The 13985-nt window shown below is 39.4% G+C and overlaps 1 protein-coding gene across 1 annotated transcript; it reads left to right on the top strand.

Moving 5' to 3' along the window:
• Positions 1-12608: 12608 nt before the first annotated feature.
• Positions 12609-13499, top strand: LOC147427092 (non-specific lipid-transfer protein 3-like). Its single transcript, XM_086498305.1, has 2 exons — positions 12609-13081; positions 13178-13499. The coding sequence occupies exons 1-2, from the start codon at positions 12669-12671 to the stop codon at positions 13185-13187; spliced, it is 423 nt and encodes a 140-aa protein (XP_086354431.1). The 5' UTR covers positions 12609-12668; the 3' UTR covers positions 13188-13499.
• The last annotated feature ends 486 nt before the right edge of the window (positions 13500-13985 follow it).

Raw genomic sequence — 13985 nt, 5'->3', positions numbered from 1 at the left:
GGATTCAATTCTACTGCCTCGTGAATTACGCTTCCGCTATCACACTTGCAACTCTGTCACGGACAGGCTAGAAGAGGGATGGTTTACAACAACACTAAACAGAACTTCGATTTATTTCACAGGCAAAGTGCCATATTAAGTCATTTTTGTAAAGTCACGACCCCATGGTAAGTGCAAGCTGTGGCTTGTTTTTTCTCTTTCCTCTCTCGATGGCAACATTATACAGACAGATTGTTGCATGCTTATATAGGATAAGCTGCGAGTCATGCAGAAGATGTCTAAGAGCACACATTCTGGGCACACACACACTAGAAATCTAAGGAAATTTCCTCATCCCAGCATGCTCTTCTTTTCGTTCTCTATCTCTCTCTCTAAGAAAAAAAATGGAACTCTTCTAAGAAGCTTTTGATACATGTTTTGCTCGTGAGTCAGCTTGAGCCAAGGTGATCTAACTCACAGGTAGCACATTGTCATGCCGTGGAACGTGCATGGTGGGAACAGAAGCTAAGCCCTACAATATTATGGATTTTATGTGTATACCTTAAGTATGCATAAGTATATGCATTTTATATTTAGCATGCAAAAAGCTAGTCGAAGTCTAATGTGTCACTCTTGTTGGGAATGGGCTTCGATCCCGGGCTTCTTTGTGAACGTCTTCTTGGAGCCATGATAAAATGAGCCTATAAAACTTACCTCCTATCTACTAGGCATCATAGGTGGAATATGACATGTATAGCATGGCCAAAAGTGGCCTTAGTCATAGTATACCCCATGAGGTGTCATTCTACACATAGTAGGTGCACTTTGGAGTGATTATGGACCTAGAAAAATCCCTTAGAAAAGTGGTTACGAGTTTGTTTGATGTCATCTATGATGTATGCCAAGCTCTCTCTCAATTTTTTATAAAGCTACTCTTGGAGGCTTATGGTGGCAAGGAGAAGATATTTGGAGAAAATCTAGAAGAACCTCTAGATAATTCTTAAAGAGAAAGATCTAGAAGAACCTCTAGATATTTCTTGAAGAGAAAGATCTAGAAGAACCTCTAGATATTTCTTGATGAGAAAGATCTAGAAACTTTTAAGATAATTTCAAGATATTTTTGAAAAGGGAGACACTTGTCACACAAATCCCTTAGATATTTCTAAGCAAATATCTTCTCAAGAGGTAACCTCACCTATAAATAGAGCCTCTTGCTCCTCACTTGGGAATCAAGCAAACCATCAAGCAATCAAGCGCTCAAGCAATCCCCATAATCAAGCCACTCTATCAAGCCATTACCCAACCTCCTAGCCATCTCCGTGAGGAGAACTTTTCTCAATTTCAGACCAACACATCTTGAGCTTGCTACTTCATGCCTCAAGCCTTCTATCTCCTCACTTGTAATACTCATACACTCTATGTAACCTTCTTTCATCAATAAAGACGCATTGTTGGTGGCTTGCAAACGGTGTTGGGACTACTACGCATCATCTACTTCATCAAGTTGGCTACAATACCACAAAGTCTTGAGGTGTGCTTCACTTCTTTGGCTTGAGCTTGTGTGGGTCTTTGTGTGTTGGTTGTCTCTCTTATCTCTTTCCTCCATTGTTTGACTTCTTTCTAAGCTTTCTTAGATGAATAACCCCAATGGTGTAACTTTTCAACCCTTTCACTTTGTGAAACATATTAGAATTAACGTTTGTATTAGCCTTAAAATCCACTTCCAAGAGAGAATTGTGTTACTCTTTGGGCCGGAAAGACTGCAAGAAATTCTTCTTTCTCCACGTCCTCTTATTTTGCCACTACTAGACTACTCTAATTCTTTCGATGTGCACATATTTATTCTCCTCTAGGGGTTGAGTCTTGCTTTCTTAATATTACTATGAACCAAGAAGACTTGTATACACGGCTCATTCCTATCGTAGGCAAAATATCTACATCTTTGTAAGCACTAAGTTATAGTTTCAAAGAACCATTCGCAGTCTATTTGGAGCACAACGACTTGCTGTTATAAATGCATCAGTGAACCCTTTCATCTTTCCTTTGATTAGATACGATCAAAGCCTTGATGTTTTTATCTTTGTCTTGTTTTGAGGGTTTTACGTGTGCGTATGTGTGTGTCTGCGTGTAAGATCCTAATGGCTACACACAATGTATTTTCTACATACACTAAGCTCGCTTAAGTGAAAAGCTTCATAGTCTCCCCACAAACCGTCACAGTTAGAGGCCCGGCGCCTTCCTGGCAAGACCGCCAACTCTTTGACACACTTTTTGGTGAACCCGACGTGAAGTTTGTCAGGGTGAGTTAGTGGGGATCTGTAAGCTACTTCAACCATGGGTGATCATCATCCACAGCAGAAAGGTATGCCTTTTGATCCCGCTACAATGAAAATGTTTCAAGCATTTGCCTTGTTTATGCAACAACAACATGCTACAGAAAGAAGAGAAGTGTCAGCAACCAAAGCTATTCAAGCAGTGGTGCATAAAATGGATCAGTTTAATGGGAAAGATGTGAAAAAGTATCTTCGTGGCTATGTAAAGGAGATGGAGTTGCATCGTGTGCCAGAAGATGAGATGCTCCAAAGCTTTGATCTTGTTGTGACTCCTGAGATTAGAGAGCATGTGAGAGGAATCAGGAATGAGCATGGAAGAAATTGGGAGGAGTTCAAGCTAGCGATGAAGGAGGAGTATTTCATGGAGGACTCTGAGAGAGTAACAAAGAGAAATTTCCTGGAGTGGGTAGCCAAGCTAAAGGAGGGGCTCTCTCCAACAGAGCTACTCAGGGAGTTTGAGCGACGATATGCCCAACTCACAAGGATAGAGAAGGCCACACTTGACTCAGAAAAGACAGAGCTCTTCTTACAAGCAACAGGAAAGGAGCTCCAGGAGCAATTGGAGCTACTTCTTGAGGACAAAGATGTTGAGCAGGGACTGAAGACAGATTGGAATGAAGTTGAAGCTGTTGTTTCATTACTTGCCAAGCGCCAAAGGAGACGGGATAAGATGGTTGTTGGTAGTGCACCATCTACCTCCACAGCTTCTGAAAAGATGGTAAAGCCTTCTTCCTTTATACTTCCAAAAGTTGATGATGTTGTAATAGATGATCTTATGAAAGGTATGACGGATTTAAAAGTAAAACTCATAAAGCTTGAAGAGAAGGGGCAACCATTGGCACCATCCTCAAGGCAAAAACAACAAACTAAAGAAGGTTTTGTTCATAGATGCATATGGTGTGACAACACAGAGCATGCTAGGAGAGAATGTGATAGCTTTAGTGAAGCTTTGAGAAAATATCTTTTCTTCTTCAAGGATGGGAATATTCACTTAAGGGAGACAGGTTTACCCTTAAGGACTAACTTTGGGAAAGGAGGAATGGAGAGTCTGGTAGAGGATATGGCCACTACCCATGCCATCTGCATCTGAGGCATCTACTTATACAGTCAATATTGAACCATTGAGGACTTTTGAAGAAAATGGTAAGCTGTGGCCAAGTGCTATGGAGCTAGCAAGGAAAGGAAAGCTTACAAGAGAAGTCCTACATGAAGCAGGTGATTGTATTCGTCTAGAAACAGGATGGAATGACCCTGTGGACTCCTTGTCAGTGCATGCCTATATTGCAAAATCTCAAAACAATGAAGTTTTTGTGGAAGAAAAGCGCAGAAGAGAGAGTGGAGACGAAGGACCATAAAAAAGAATTACTAGAAGAAGCGATACAATACCTCCTCGAGCGCCTACAACACAGGAAGCACCCCCACCTGAAGTGACTATGGAAGAAAGTACAACTGGGAGGAAACAAGAGTCATCAAAAGGTAAGCCTAAAACTCCAACTTATAAGTTATAGTCTGATATTGAGGCTGCTATAGACTTAAAGAAAGTTCTAGAAGAAAGAATTTTGAATAGCAAAATAGAGTTTACCTTGGGAGAAGTCCTTGGCATAGCCAAGCGCGAGTTTCACGAGGAGATTATTGATATCATCAAGAGAAAGAGGAAAACTCTTGTTGACACCACTCGCCCGCAATCTGAAGGAGAAAGCTTAAACACACAGGTAATACAGGTGGAAGACAGAGAGCATGATGAGGATGTCGTAGGGTGCTACCATTCTTCTAGAACAACAAAGCAAGTACAATTTTCAAATGGAGATGAGGAGTACGAAGCCATTCCAAGAAGTCACTTTTCTAGGAATCATTGGGCAAGAGCTACGACAGAGACAATGATCAAGGTGGGTGATCTTGAAGAGCCATTTGTTGCCTTAATTGACCATGGTTCAGAAATAAACATAATGTCAAAGAGCTTATTCAACAAGTTTGCACTCTATGTGCACTATCTCTATGAGATAACTTTTGGGTCTACTAATCACCAACAGAGGTCATGGCTCGGTTTGGGCGTTTGTAGATTTTCTCAAGTTAACCATGATGGTTGTACACTATTGTGATTCCCCGTTTACCATTCTCATCTGGGACGATTGTCTGTAAACCGTGAGGAAAACACACCTCAGTACTGTCAGTTATCCAAGGGGATAGTCATATTACAAAGAGTAATCTTGTGCAAAAGGATCTGCTAAGAGCATATGTTAGCACAACGCATTTATGAATATATGATTTTCTCCCTATTCTAGAATTTGCTTAAGTACGATTTTTGACTTTGAACACCTCTTGTGGTGGGGTTGGAGATTGTATCAATACTTTCATATGTCAAGGACTTACCAGGTGTGCGACAAAGTATGTTGGCAAGTAACCTTCATTAGGGATGAACATGTAGTTCTTGTGTTCCAAACTATTCAGAATTCTAACACGAGGACATTCCCTATCTACGGACTTTTAAAGATACTCAAGAAAGTAGGAAATCTGGCTCACAACTGCATGGAAAGTTACGCCAAGGTTTTCTTGCATTATTCCAGTACCTTCAGAAGATCTGAAAACTGGTTATGCCTTTGGACAACTCTTAGTTGTGGTTACTCCTTTACAGTACTCAAGTGAGTTATAAATGGAGTTAGCATTTAAACCCAATTAGTGACTCTTAGTTGTGGTTTCTCCTTTACAACACTCAAGTGAGTTATAAATGGAGTTACCATTTAGACCCAAGTGGCTGCAAACGGACAACAATGTTGAAAATCAACATATTGCTCTTGGTTTCATTGAACCTCCTCACTGCACCAATTATCGATCATACAGACAACGGGCTCACTTATGGGACGTCAATAAAGAGAACATCAGTATTCTTAAGAAGATATTATTACTTGTGTTTTAGAGGACAAAAACTCTTCCTTAAGGGGGAAGTAATATCAGAACAATGGTCCTACGGGGCAAGGCCCAACCTAGGGGGTCAGGGACCTAGGCCAAGGGCCGGTTGGAACAGTGTGGACTGGCGATCCACTTAGGGCAAGCGCTAGGAGCTAGCCTATATAAGGGGTGGTAGGGAGGAGGATCCCAGGTTCAGTTACCCTAGGTTTTATACTCTTCCATGATGTTCCTTGATTCCCCTTATATGCTCTCTAATCTCAAGGACCACAACAAACTTGGAAATGATCATATCTACCTCTATTACGTGTTGTAAATTCATCTCCTTCACATAAACATGGATATACTTTGTGGCATCTTTCCCTTCAAATTGATCCATTTATTTACAATAGACCCAAACGCTTTGGTTATTCACATATTCCTTCTTTCTAAAACTTGTTGCTATTGCATAAAAGTAGAAAAGTATTGAAAATTTTCCATTATACATTGGTCAAAATGCATCCCCTATTGCTCTTGTTTCTCCATAACTTATAAGCTTTTCAATGTGGCTAGGAAAGCATCGAGCCTTAGATTGTGGCATTTTCGGGCAAAATCAGACCAATCATCAAAGCAAAAGACACATTTTTTTAAAAAAATCCAACCATGAATGCTTAACTCCTTAAACAATACAAGATCAACTCAAAACTCTTATGTGTGTGTGATGATTTGGTGTAGCCTCGCTCCCAGTTGCACAAATATAGTGCTTGTTTGTTCTATTGGAAACCCTTTTAGAATTCCTCCTTCAATTCTTCATCAAGCTCATTCAATGGAAGGTTCAGTACGTCCATAGACAAGCCCACACAACCTTTTAAAGAGAGAAACCCATAATTGTAACCCTCACAAGCTCGAATACAAGGTAGGAATTGTGTGAAACTACACTAGTACACCCTAGGAAAATTGTGTACATATTACTTCTCCAAGAGTCTTAAAGTACTTTTTTTCTCACCAAATAATCCTAAAATAAGGGGTCATTTTATTCATTCAAACATGTGAAAAACGGGATTTTAATAATGTTGTTGCCTCTTAGCGAAAGCAATGAAACTATATCAACCTCTTTCCACTCTACCTTGAACCCCTATTCTATATTCGTATAATCTAATAGTAGCTCTATCTTTTCTTAGAGTTCGAGTCTCCTTCAGGTTTTATAGCTTGAAGAAACAATTCAACGTTTTCACTATCCAATGTACCTTTCTCTATTGCTAATAGTTGAGGACAACATCGCTCAAACTCCCTCATTAGTTTAGTGATAGAGAACCCTCCTTCTGGCTTTGAAACCCACTCTAAGAAAGATGGGTTTGTAACCCTCTCAGAGTCATCTATGAAGTATTCTTCCCCCAAATGATTTGGTTGTTGACATCTTCCTTATTTCTACAACTTGTTGCTATTGCATAAAAATAGAAAAGTATTGAAATTTTTTCCATTATATCTTGGTTAGAATACATCCCCTATTGCTCTTGTTTCTCCATATCTTATAAGCTTTGCGATGCGGCAAGGAAAGCATTAGGCCTCTGATTGTGAGATATTCTAGCGAAATCAAACCAATCATCAAAGCAAAAGACACATTTAAAATGAAAAAAAATCATGCCATGAAACCTTAACTCTCTAAGAAATACAAGATCAACTCAAAACTCTTACGTGTGTGTGATGATTTGGTGTAGCCTCGCTTCCAGTTGCACACATATAGTGCTTGTTTGTCCTTTTGAAAACCCTTTTAGAATTCCTCCTTCAATTCTTCATCAAGCTCACTCAATGGAAGTTTCAGTACCTCCATAGACAAGCCTACACAGCCTTTTGAAGAGAGAAACCCATAATTGTAACCCTCACATGCTCGAATACAAGGTAGGAATAGTGCCAAAATACACTGGTACACCATAGAAAAAGCGTGTGTATTCCTTCTACAAGAGGCTTAAAGTGCTGATTTTTTGTTCAACACATAATCCTAAAATAAGGGGTCATTTTATTTATTCACACATGTGAAAAACGGCCTATTAATAATGTCATTGCCTCTTAGCAAAAGCAATGAAACTATATCAACCTCTTTCCACTCTACCTTGAACTCCTATTCTATATTCTTATCTTCTAATAGTAGTTCCATCTTTTCTTAGAGTTCACGTCTCGTTCAAGTTTTGCAACTTGAAGAAACAATTCACTGTTTTCACTATCCAAAGTACCTTGCTCTATTCCTGATAGTTGAGCATAACATCTCTCAAACTCCCTCAATAGTTTAGTGATAGAGAACCCTTCTTTTGTCTTTGAAACCCGCTCTAAGAAAGTTGGGTTTGTAACCCTCTCAGAGTCATCTATAAGGTATTCTTCCCCCGAAGGATTTGGTTGTTGACATCTTCCTTCTTGCTACAAATTATTGCTATTGCATAAAAATAGAAAAGTATTGAAAATCTTCCATTATACCTTGGTAAGAATACATCCTCTGTTGCTCTTGTTTCTCCATATCTTATAAGCTTTGCAATGCGGCTAGTAAAGAATCGGGCCTTTGATTGTGGGATTTTCTTGCGAAATCAAACCAATCATCGAAGCAAAAGACACATTTAAAATGAAAAAAAAATCCAGCCATAAAAGCTTAACTCTCTAAAAAATACAAGATCAACTCAAAGCTCTTATGTGTGTGTGATGATTTGGTGTAGCCTCAGTTGCACAAATATAGTGCTTGTCTGTCCTATTGAAAACCCTTTTAGAAATCCTTCTTCAATTCTTCATCAAGCTCATTCAATGGAAGCTTCAGTACTTCCATAGACAAGTCCACACAGCCTTTTGAAGAGAGAAACCCATAATTGTAACCCTCACAAGCTCGAATACAAGGTAGGAATAGTGCAAAACTACACTAGTACACCATAGAAAAAGCGTGTGTATTCCTTCTCCAAGAGGCTTAAAGTACTAATTTTTGGTTCAACAAATAATCCTAAAATAAGGGGTCATTTTATTCATTCAAACATGTAAAAAACGGGTTTTTAATAATGTCACTGCCTCTTAGCAAAAGCAATGAAACTATATCAACCTTTTTCCACTCTACCTTGAACTCCTATTCTATATTTTTATCTTCTAGTAGTAGTTCTATCTTTTCTTAGAGTTCAAGTCTCGTTTAGGTTCTGTAGCTTGAGGAAACAATTCAGTGTTTTTACTATCCAAAGTACATTGCTCTATTCCTGATAGTTGAGCATAACATCGCTCAAACTCCCTCATTAGTTTAGTGATAGAGAACCCTTCTTTTGACTTTGGAACCCACTCTAAGAAAGTTGGGTTTGTAACCCTCTTAGAGTCATCTATGAAGTATTCTTCCCCCAAAGGATTTGGTTGTTGACATCTTCCTTCTTTCTACAACTTCTTGCTATTGCATAAAATAGAAAAGTACCGGAAATTTTCCATTATACCTTGGTCAGAATACATCCCCTATTGCGCTTGTTTCTCCATATCTTATAAGCTTTGCGATGTGGCTAGAAAAGCATCATGCCTTTGATTGTGCGATTTTTTAGCGAAATCAGACCAATCCTCAAAGCAAAAGACGCAGTAAAAAGGACAAAAAAAATTCCAGCCAAGAAAGCTTAACTCTCTAAACAATACAAGATCAACTCAAAACTATTATGTGTGTGTGATGATTTGGTGTAGCCTCGCTCCCAGTTGCACAAATATAGTGCTTGTTTGTCCTATTGAAAACCCTTTTAGAATTCCTGCTTCAATACTTCATCAAGTTCATTCAATGGAAGCTTCAGTACCTCCATATACAAGCTCACACAGCCTTTTGAAGAGAGAAACCTGTAATTGTAACCCTCACAAGCTCAAATACAAGGTAGGAATAGTGCGAAACTACACTGCTACACCATAGAAAAAGTGTGTGTATTCCTTCTCCAAGAGGCTTAAAGTGTTGATTTTTTGCTCAACAAATAATCCTAAAATAAGGGGTCAGTTTATTCATTCAATCATGTGAAAAACGGGCTTTTAATAATGTCGTTGCCTCTTAGGAAGCAATGAAACTATAGCAACCTCTTTCCACTCTACCTTGAACCCGTATTTTATATTCTTATCTTCTAATAGTATCTCTATCCTTTCTTAGAGTTTAGGTCTCATTCAGGTTCTGCAGCATGAAGAAACAATTCAGAGTTTTCACTATCCAAAGTACCTTGCTCCGTTTTTGATAGTTGAGCATAACATCGCTCAAACTCCCTCAATAGTTTAGTGATAGAGAACCCTTCTTTTGGCTTTAAAACCCACTCTAAGAAAGTTGGGGTTGTAACCCTCTGAAAGTCATCTATGAAGTATTCTTCCTTTAAGGAAACTTTCAATCACTTCCAATCTCTTCCATGATGTCCCCCAATTCCCCTTATATACTCTCTAATCTCTTCCATGATTCCTTGATTCCCCTTATATGCTCTCTAGTATCAGGGACCACAACAAACTTGAAAATTTTGATCATATCTACCTCTAGTACGTGTTATAGATTCATCTCCTTCACATAACCATGGATATCCTTTGTGGGATCTTTCCCTTCAAATTGATTTATTTTATTTACAATAGACCCAAAGGCTTTGGTTGTTTACATCTTCCTTCTTTCTACAACTTGTTCCTAATGCATAAAAATAGAAAATTATTGAAAATTTTCCATCCTCTATTGCTCTTGTTTCTCCATTTCTTATAAGCTTTGCGATGCGGCCAGGAAAGCATCGGGCCTTTGATTATGAGATTTTCTAGCGAAATCAAACCGTTCATCAGAGTAAAAGACACATTTAAAATGAAAACAAAATTCAGCCTTCAATGAAAGCTTACCTCTCTTATACAAGATCAACTCAAAACTCTTATGTGTCGGTTATGATTTGGTGTAGCCTCGCTCCCAGTTGCACAAATATAGTGCTTGTTTATCCTATTGAAAACCCTTTTAGAATTCCTCCTTCAACTCTTTATCAAGCTCATTCAATGGAAGCTTCAATACCTCCATAGGCAAGCCCATACAGCCTTTTGAAGAGAGCAACCCATAATTATAACCCTTACAAGCATGAATACAAGGTAGGAATAGTTCGAAACTACACTGGTACACCATAGAAAAAGCGTGTGTATTCCTTCTCCAAGAGGCTTAAAGTGTTGATTTTTTGTTCAACAAATAATCTTAAAATAAGGGGTCATTTTATTCATTCAAACATGTAAAAAACGGGCTTTTAATAATATCATTGCCTCTTTCCACTCTACCTTGAACCCCTATTCTATGTTCTTATCTTCTAATAGTAGTTCCATCTTTTCTTAGAGTTCACGTCTCGTTCAAGTTTTGCAACTTGAAGAAACAATTCAGTGTTTTCACTATCCAAAGTACCTTGCTCTATTCCTGATAGTTGAGCATAACATCGCTCAAACTCCCTCAATAGTTTAGTGATAGAGAACCCTTCTTTTGTCTTTGAAACCCGCTCTAAGAAAGTTGGGTTTGTAACCCTCTCAGAGTCATCTATGAAGTATTCTTCCCCCAAAGGATTTGGTTGTTGACATCTTCCTTCTTTCTACAACTTGTTGCTTTTGCAATAAAATAGAAAAGTATTGAAAATTTTCCATTATACCTTTGTTAGAATACATCCCCTATTGCTCTTGTTTCTCCATATCTTATAAGTTTTGCAATGCGGCTAGGAAAGCGATTGCAACTGTGGCAACTCTTTTCACACATATGACATTATGTACATTGTAGCATTCCCTCCACCTATGAAAAGGCATAAAAAGTGAGGTGAACATTTTAAAGTTGCATTTTAATTATGCCATGGCATGATGTGTCACCGTGTCATCACCTATGTGCCAAGATAGCAATGTAGTGCTTGAAGAGCTCATTTGCAATGGCGTCTTTCAACTAGAGAAACGAACATGGTACATATACATTAAGAAGACCATAGAAGCATATAGGTGGTAGTGGACTTAATTTTTTGTTTTTTTTCAATAAAGTGTATCTTTTTTGTTAGATAATGTCCTTACCTCCTCATCAATCAAGAAAGCTTGAGGTTCTATATCTCGCTTTGACTCAAAGTTATTCCTTAATTTATGGTATTCTTGTGTGTCTCTCTCTATCACTATTAATTATGCTATAAATATTATCTACCAATTAAAACTAAATTCCATAAGTTATGGTCAGCATGTGTGTCTCTCTGTATCATTATTAATTATTCTATAGATATTCTCTAGTATCTAAAACTAAATTACTAAATGAAATTCAAACCAGTTTAAGAATGAATTGACACGCTTTTTCTCAAAAACTAATCATGACCACCTTTTTTGTGTCCGATTATGTGGTGTGTGCACCAGACCCTAAACCCAAAACAAAAACTTTTTATTCCCTCTCTTCTTCTTGCTATGCTTCCCTTGTCCTAACTCCTCCTATCTCCTCCATGATCTCCCCTCTCTTCCCTTCTCCTCCTCATGCCTCCCTTCTCCTACCTCTTTCAATTGCATCGCTCCATTGTCTTCCACATCGCTCTCCCCTTCTCCGGCTCCAAGCGCCAGTGTCATCATTTCACTCATGGTCTTGAATTTCATTCTCACAGCTTCGGAAAAAAAGGGGGGTGGAGCCCTCTGATCATTTGTGTCCACACGGACGCACGGGGTGCTTGACCCCCCCCAAAAACGCCCGCACGCGTTGATTTTAAAAAGTTTTTGAGAATGGAGTTCAAGATCTTAAGGGTGCTTTGAAGCCATCAAGGGATCTTGAGGGCGTTCATGGAGTTCATTATTTGAGGGCGCTTTGGATTCTTTCTTGCTCTGAACCATACATCATGGACTCCATGGACAAGAGTTTTTTTTATAGAAAAGGGGGGCATGAGCCCCTTGATTGTTCGCATCTATTTAGATGATCGGCATCAATTTGTCTGTTGCTTGGATGCACAAACAACAGAAGAAATTTGAAAATAACAGGGGAGGCAAAGCCCCCCAATGATTGTCCCCGCAGACGAGGATGATCAAAGCCCCCCCTTTTTAAAAAAAATTTAGTTGCCAGGAATCTTAAGTTTTTTTTTTAAGTTCATGAACCTCATGATTTTACAGAACTATCAATTGTTGTCAAAAAGAGCATGAAAATAAAAAAAATTGTAATGCAAGCATAGAAAATTGGGGCCGCGCGGGGGGGGGGGAGATTATGCTGCTTCTAAGCTCAAAAAACCGAAACAGGACATTAGTTTGAAGATTCTTCGAACTTCGGGACAGCAAGTACGAATGTTATTCCATGGCAAACTTGTCTGCCTGGAAAACTCCGGAGTAAACATTCGGGTATCGCACAGAATAGTTCGTACCAAACATACGGGGATGGTTTGAACTATGCAAGCGCGTGATTCGAGGGCGCGTTTACCTCCTCCTATATATACATGCAAGCGCTGAAGTTGGCTGTGTGCTCGTGTGTGTGTAGTGTCTCACAGAGAGAGAGAGAGAGAGAGAGAGAGAGAGATGGCGCGGTCATGCAGCATGCGCATGGTGAAAGAGGCTTCTGCACCAGTAGTGGTGGTGGTGGTGGTGATGATGGTGTGGATGATAGAGCTGCCACCTGCTGCGATGGCGCAGGGGCGAGTGTCATGCGACACGGTGAGTCAGGACATCACGTCCTGTGCCCCGTACGTCGCGGCGGCAAGTGGCAGTTCCAGTTCCACTTCCAAACCCCAAGAGGGGGATGCCTGCTGCGAGGGCGTAAAGCAGTTGAACAGCCGAGCTGAGAGCGGGCAGCAGGCGCGCCAGGACATCTGCTACTGCCTCAAGGACCTTGCCACCAAGTACAATCTCAACACGGACTACATCGCCTCTATACCCTCTCAATGCGGCGTCTCTGTACGCTACCCCCTTAGAGCCGACATAGACTGCTCTCAGTAATCTCTCTCTCTCTCTCTCTCTCTCTCTCTCTCTCTCTCTCTCTCTCACACACACACACACACACACTAACTATAATTTTGCGACGACTGCAGGATTCAATAAGCTTGGATGGAGCACTCCTCGTTTCTCATTTTCTGAGCTTGTCGATGGCGCCACCACACAATTATAAACCTGCTACTTAAATTAAATAAAGTTATACGTGTTACCTGAGAAATGGGTTCTTCTAAGCTATCTACTTAGATAATTGTTACAAAAATGCTCAGCTACTGCTGGCTACTCTCCATAGAGTATGACAATGTCTTTTGGATGCCAAATTAGATCATAGATCAAGACATGTCATGGTCCCGTGCACATTTCCACGACTTATTTGATGTATATATTTTACTTCTCGATAATACATTTCTCCTTGTTCCATGTGGTGTCCTAATTAATAGATAACTTCGTCAATTTCATAAAATGAACGTAATCATATTGGCCTTTGCCTGGTCTGGGTGGGTTTTACTGGGCCGAAAAGGTAAATTTTACAAAGGATATGTGGGTAAAACAAGGTAGTTCTGTTGTATGCAGGTGATGTCTCACGAATACTACTAGTGAATCCCCGGGGACTTTTGCTTCTTGTGTCAAAATTAGACTAATTATATTTGTGACTAAGCTACAATAAGACACTACAATGAACTCTACACGACAAAAGGTGTCCTTTAGAATATTGGAATAAGATTAATCACCCTCAGGAATCTCTCAAAAGAAATATGGTACATTTTGCCAAAAATAGGAACACGTCCCTACTGTGGACACTAGAGATTATTTCAACTACAAAGTGACGAGAGTTTCCTGTCCTTAAACTTTGATGGAATGCTTATGTAAATAATTATCTATAGAATCTAAAAAAAAATTGTTGTG

The sequence above is a fragment of the Adiantum capillus-veneris genome, chromosome 24 (assembly GCF_014529385.1).
Source record: "Adiantum capillus-veneris isolate H3 chromosome 24, ASM1452938v2, whole genome shotgun sequence".
Taxonomy (NCBI): Eukaryota; Viridiplantae; Streptophyta; class Polypodiopsida; order Polypodiales; family Pteridaceae; genus Adiantum; species Adiantum capillus-veneris.
This window is presented reverse-complemented; position numbering and strand designations above follow the sequence as displayed.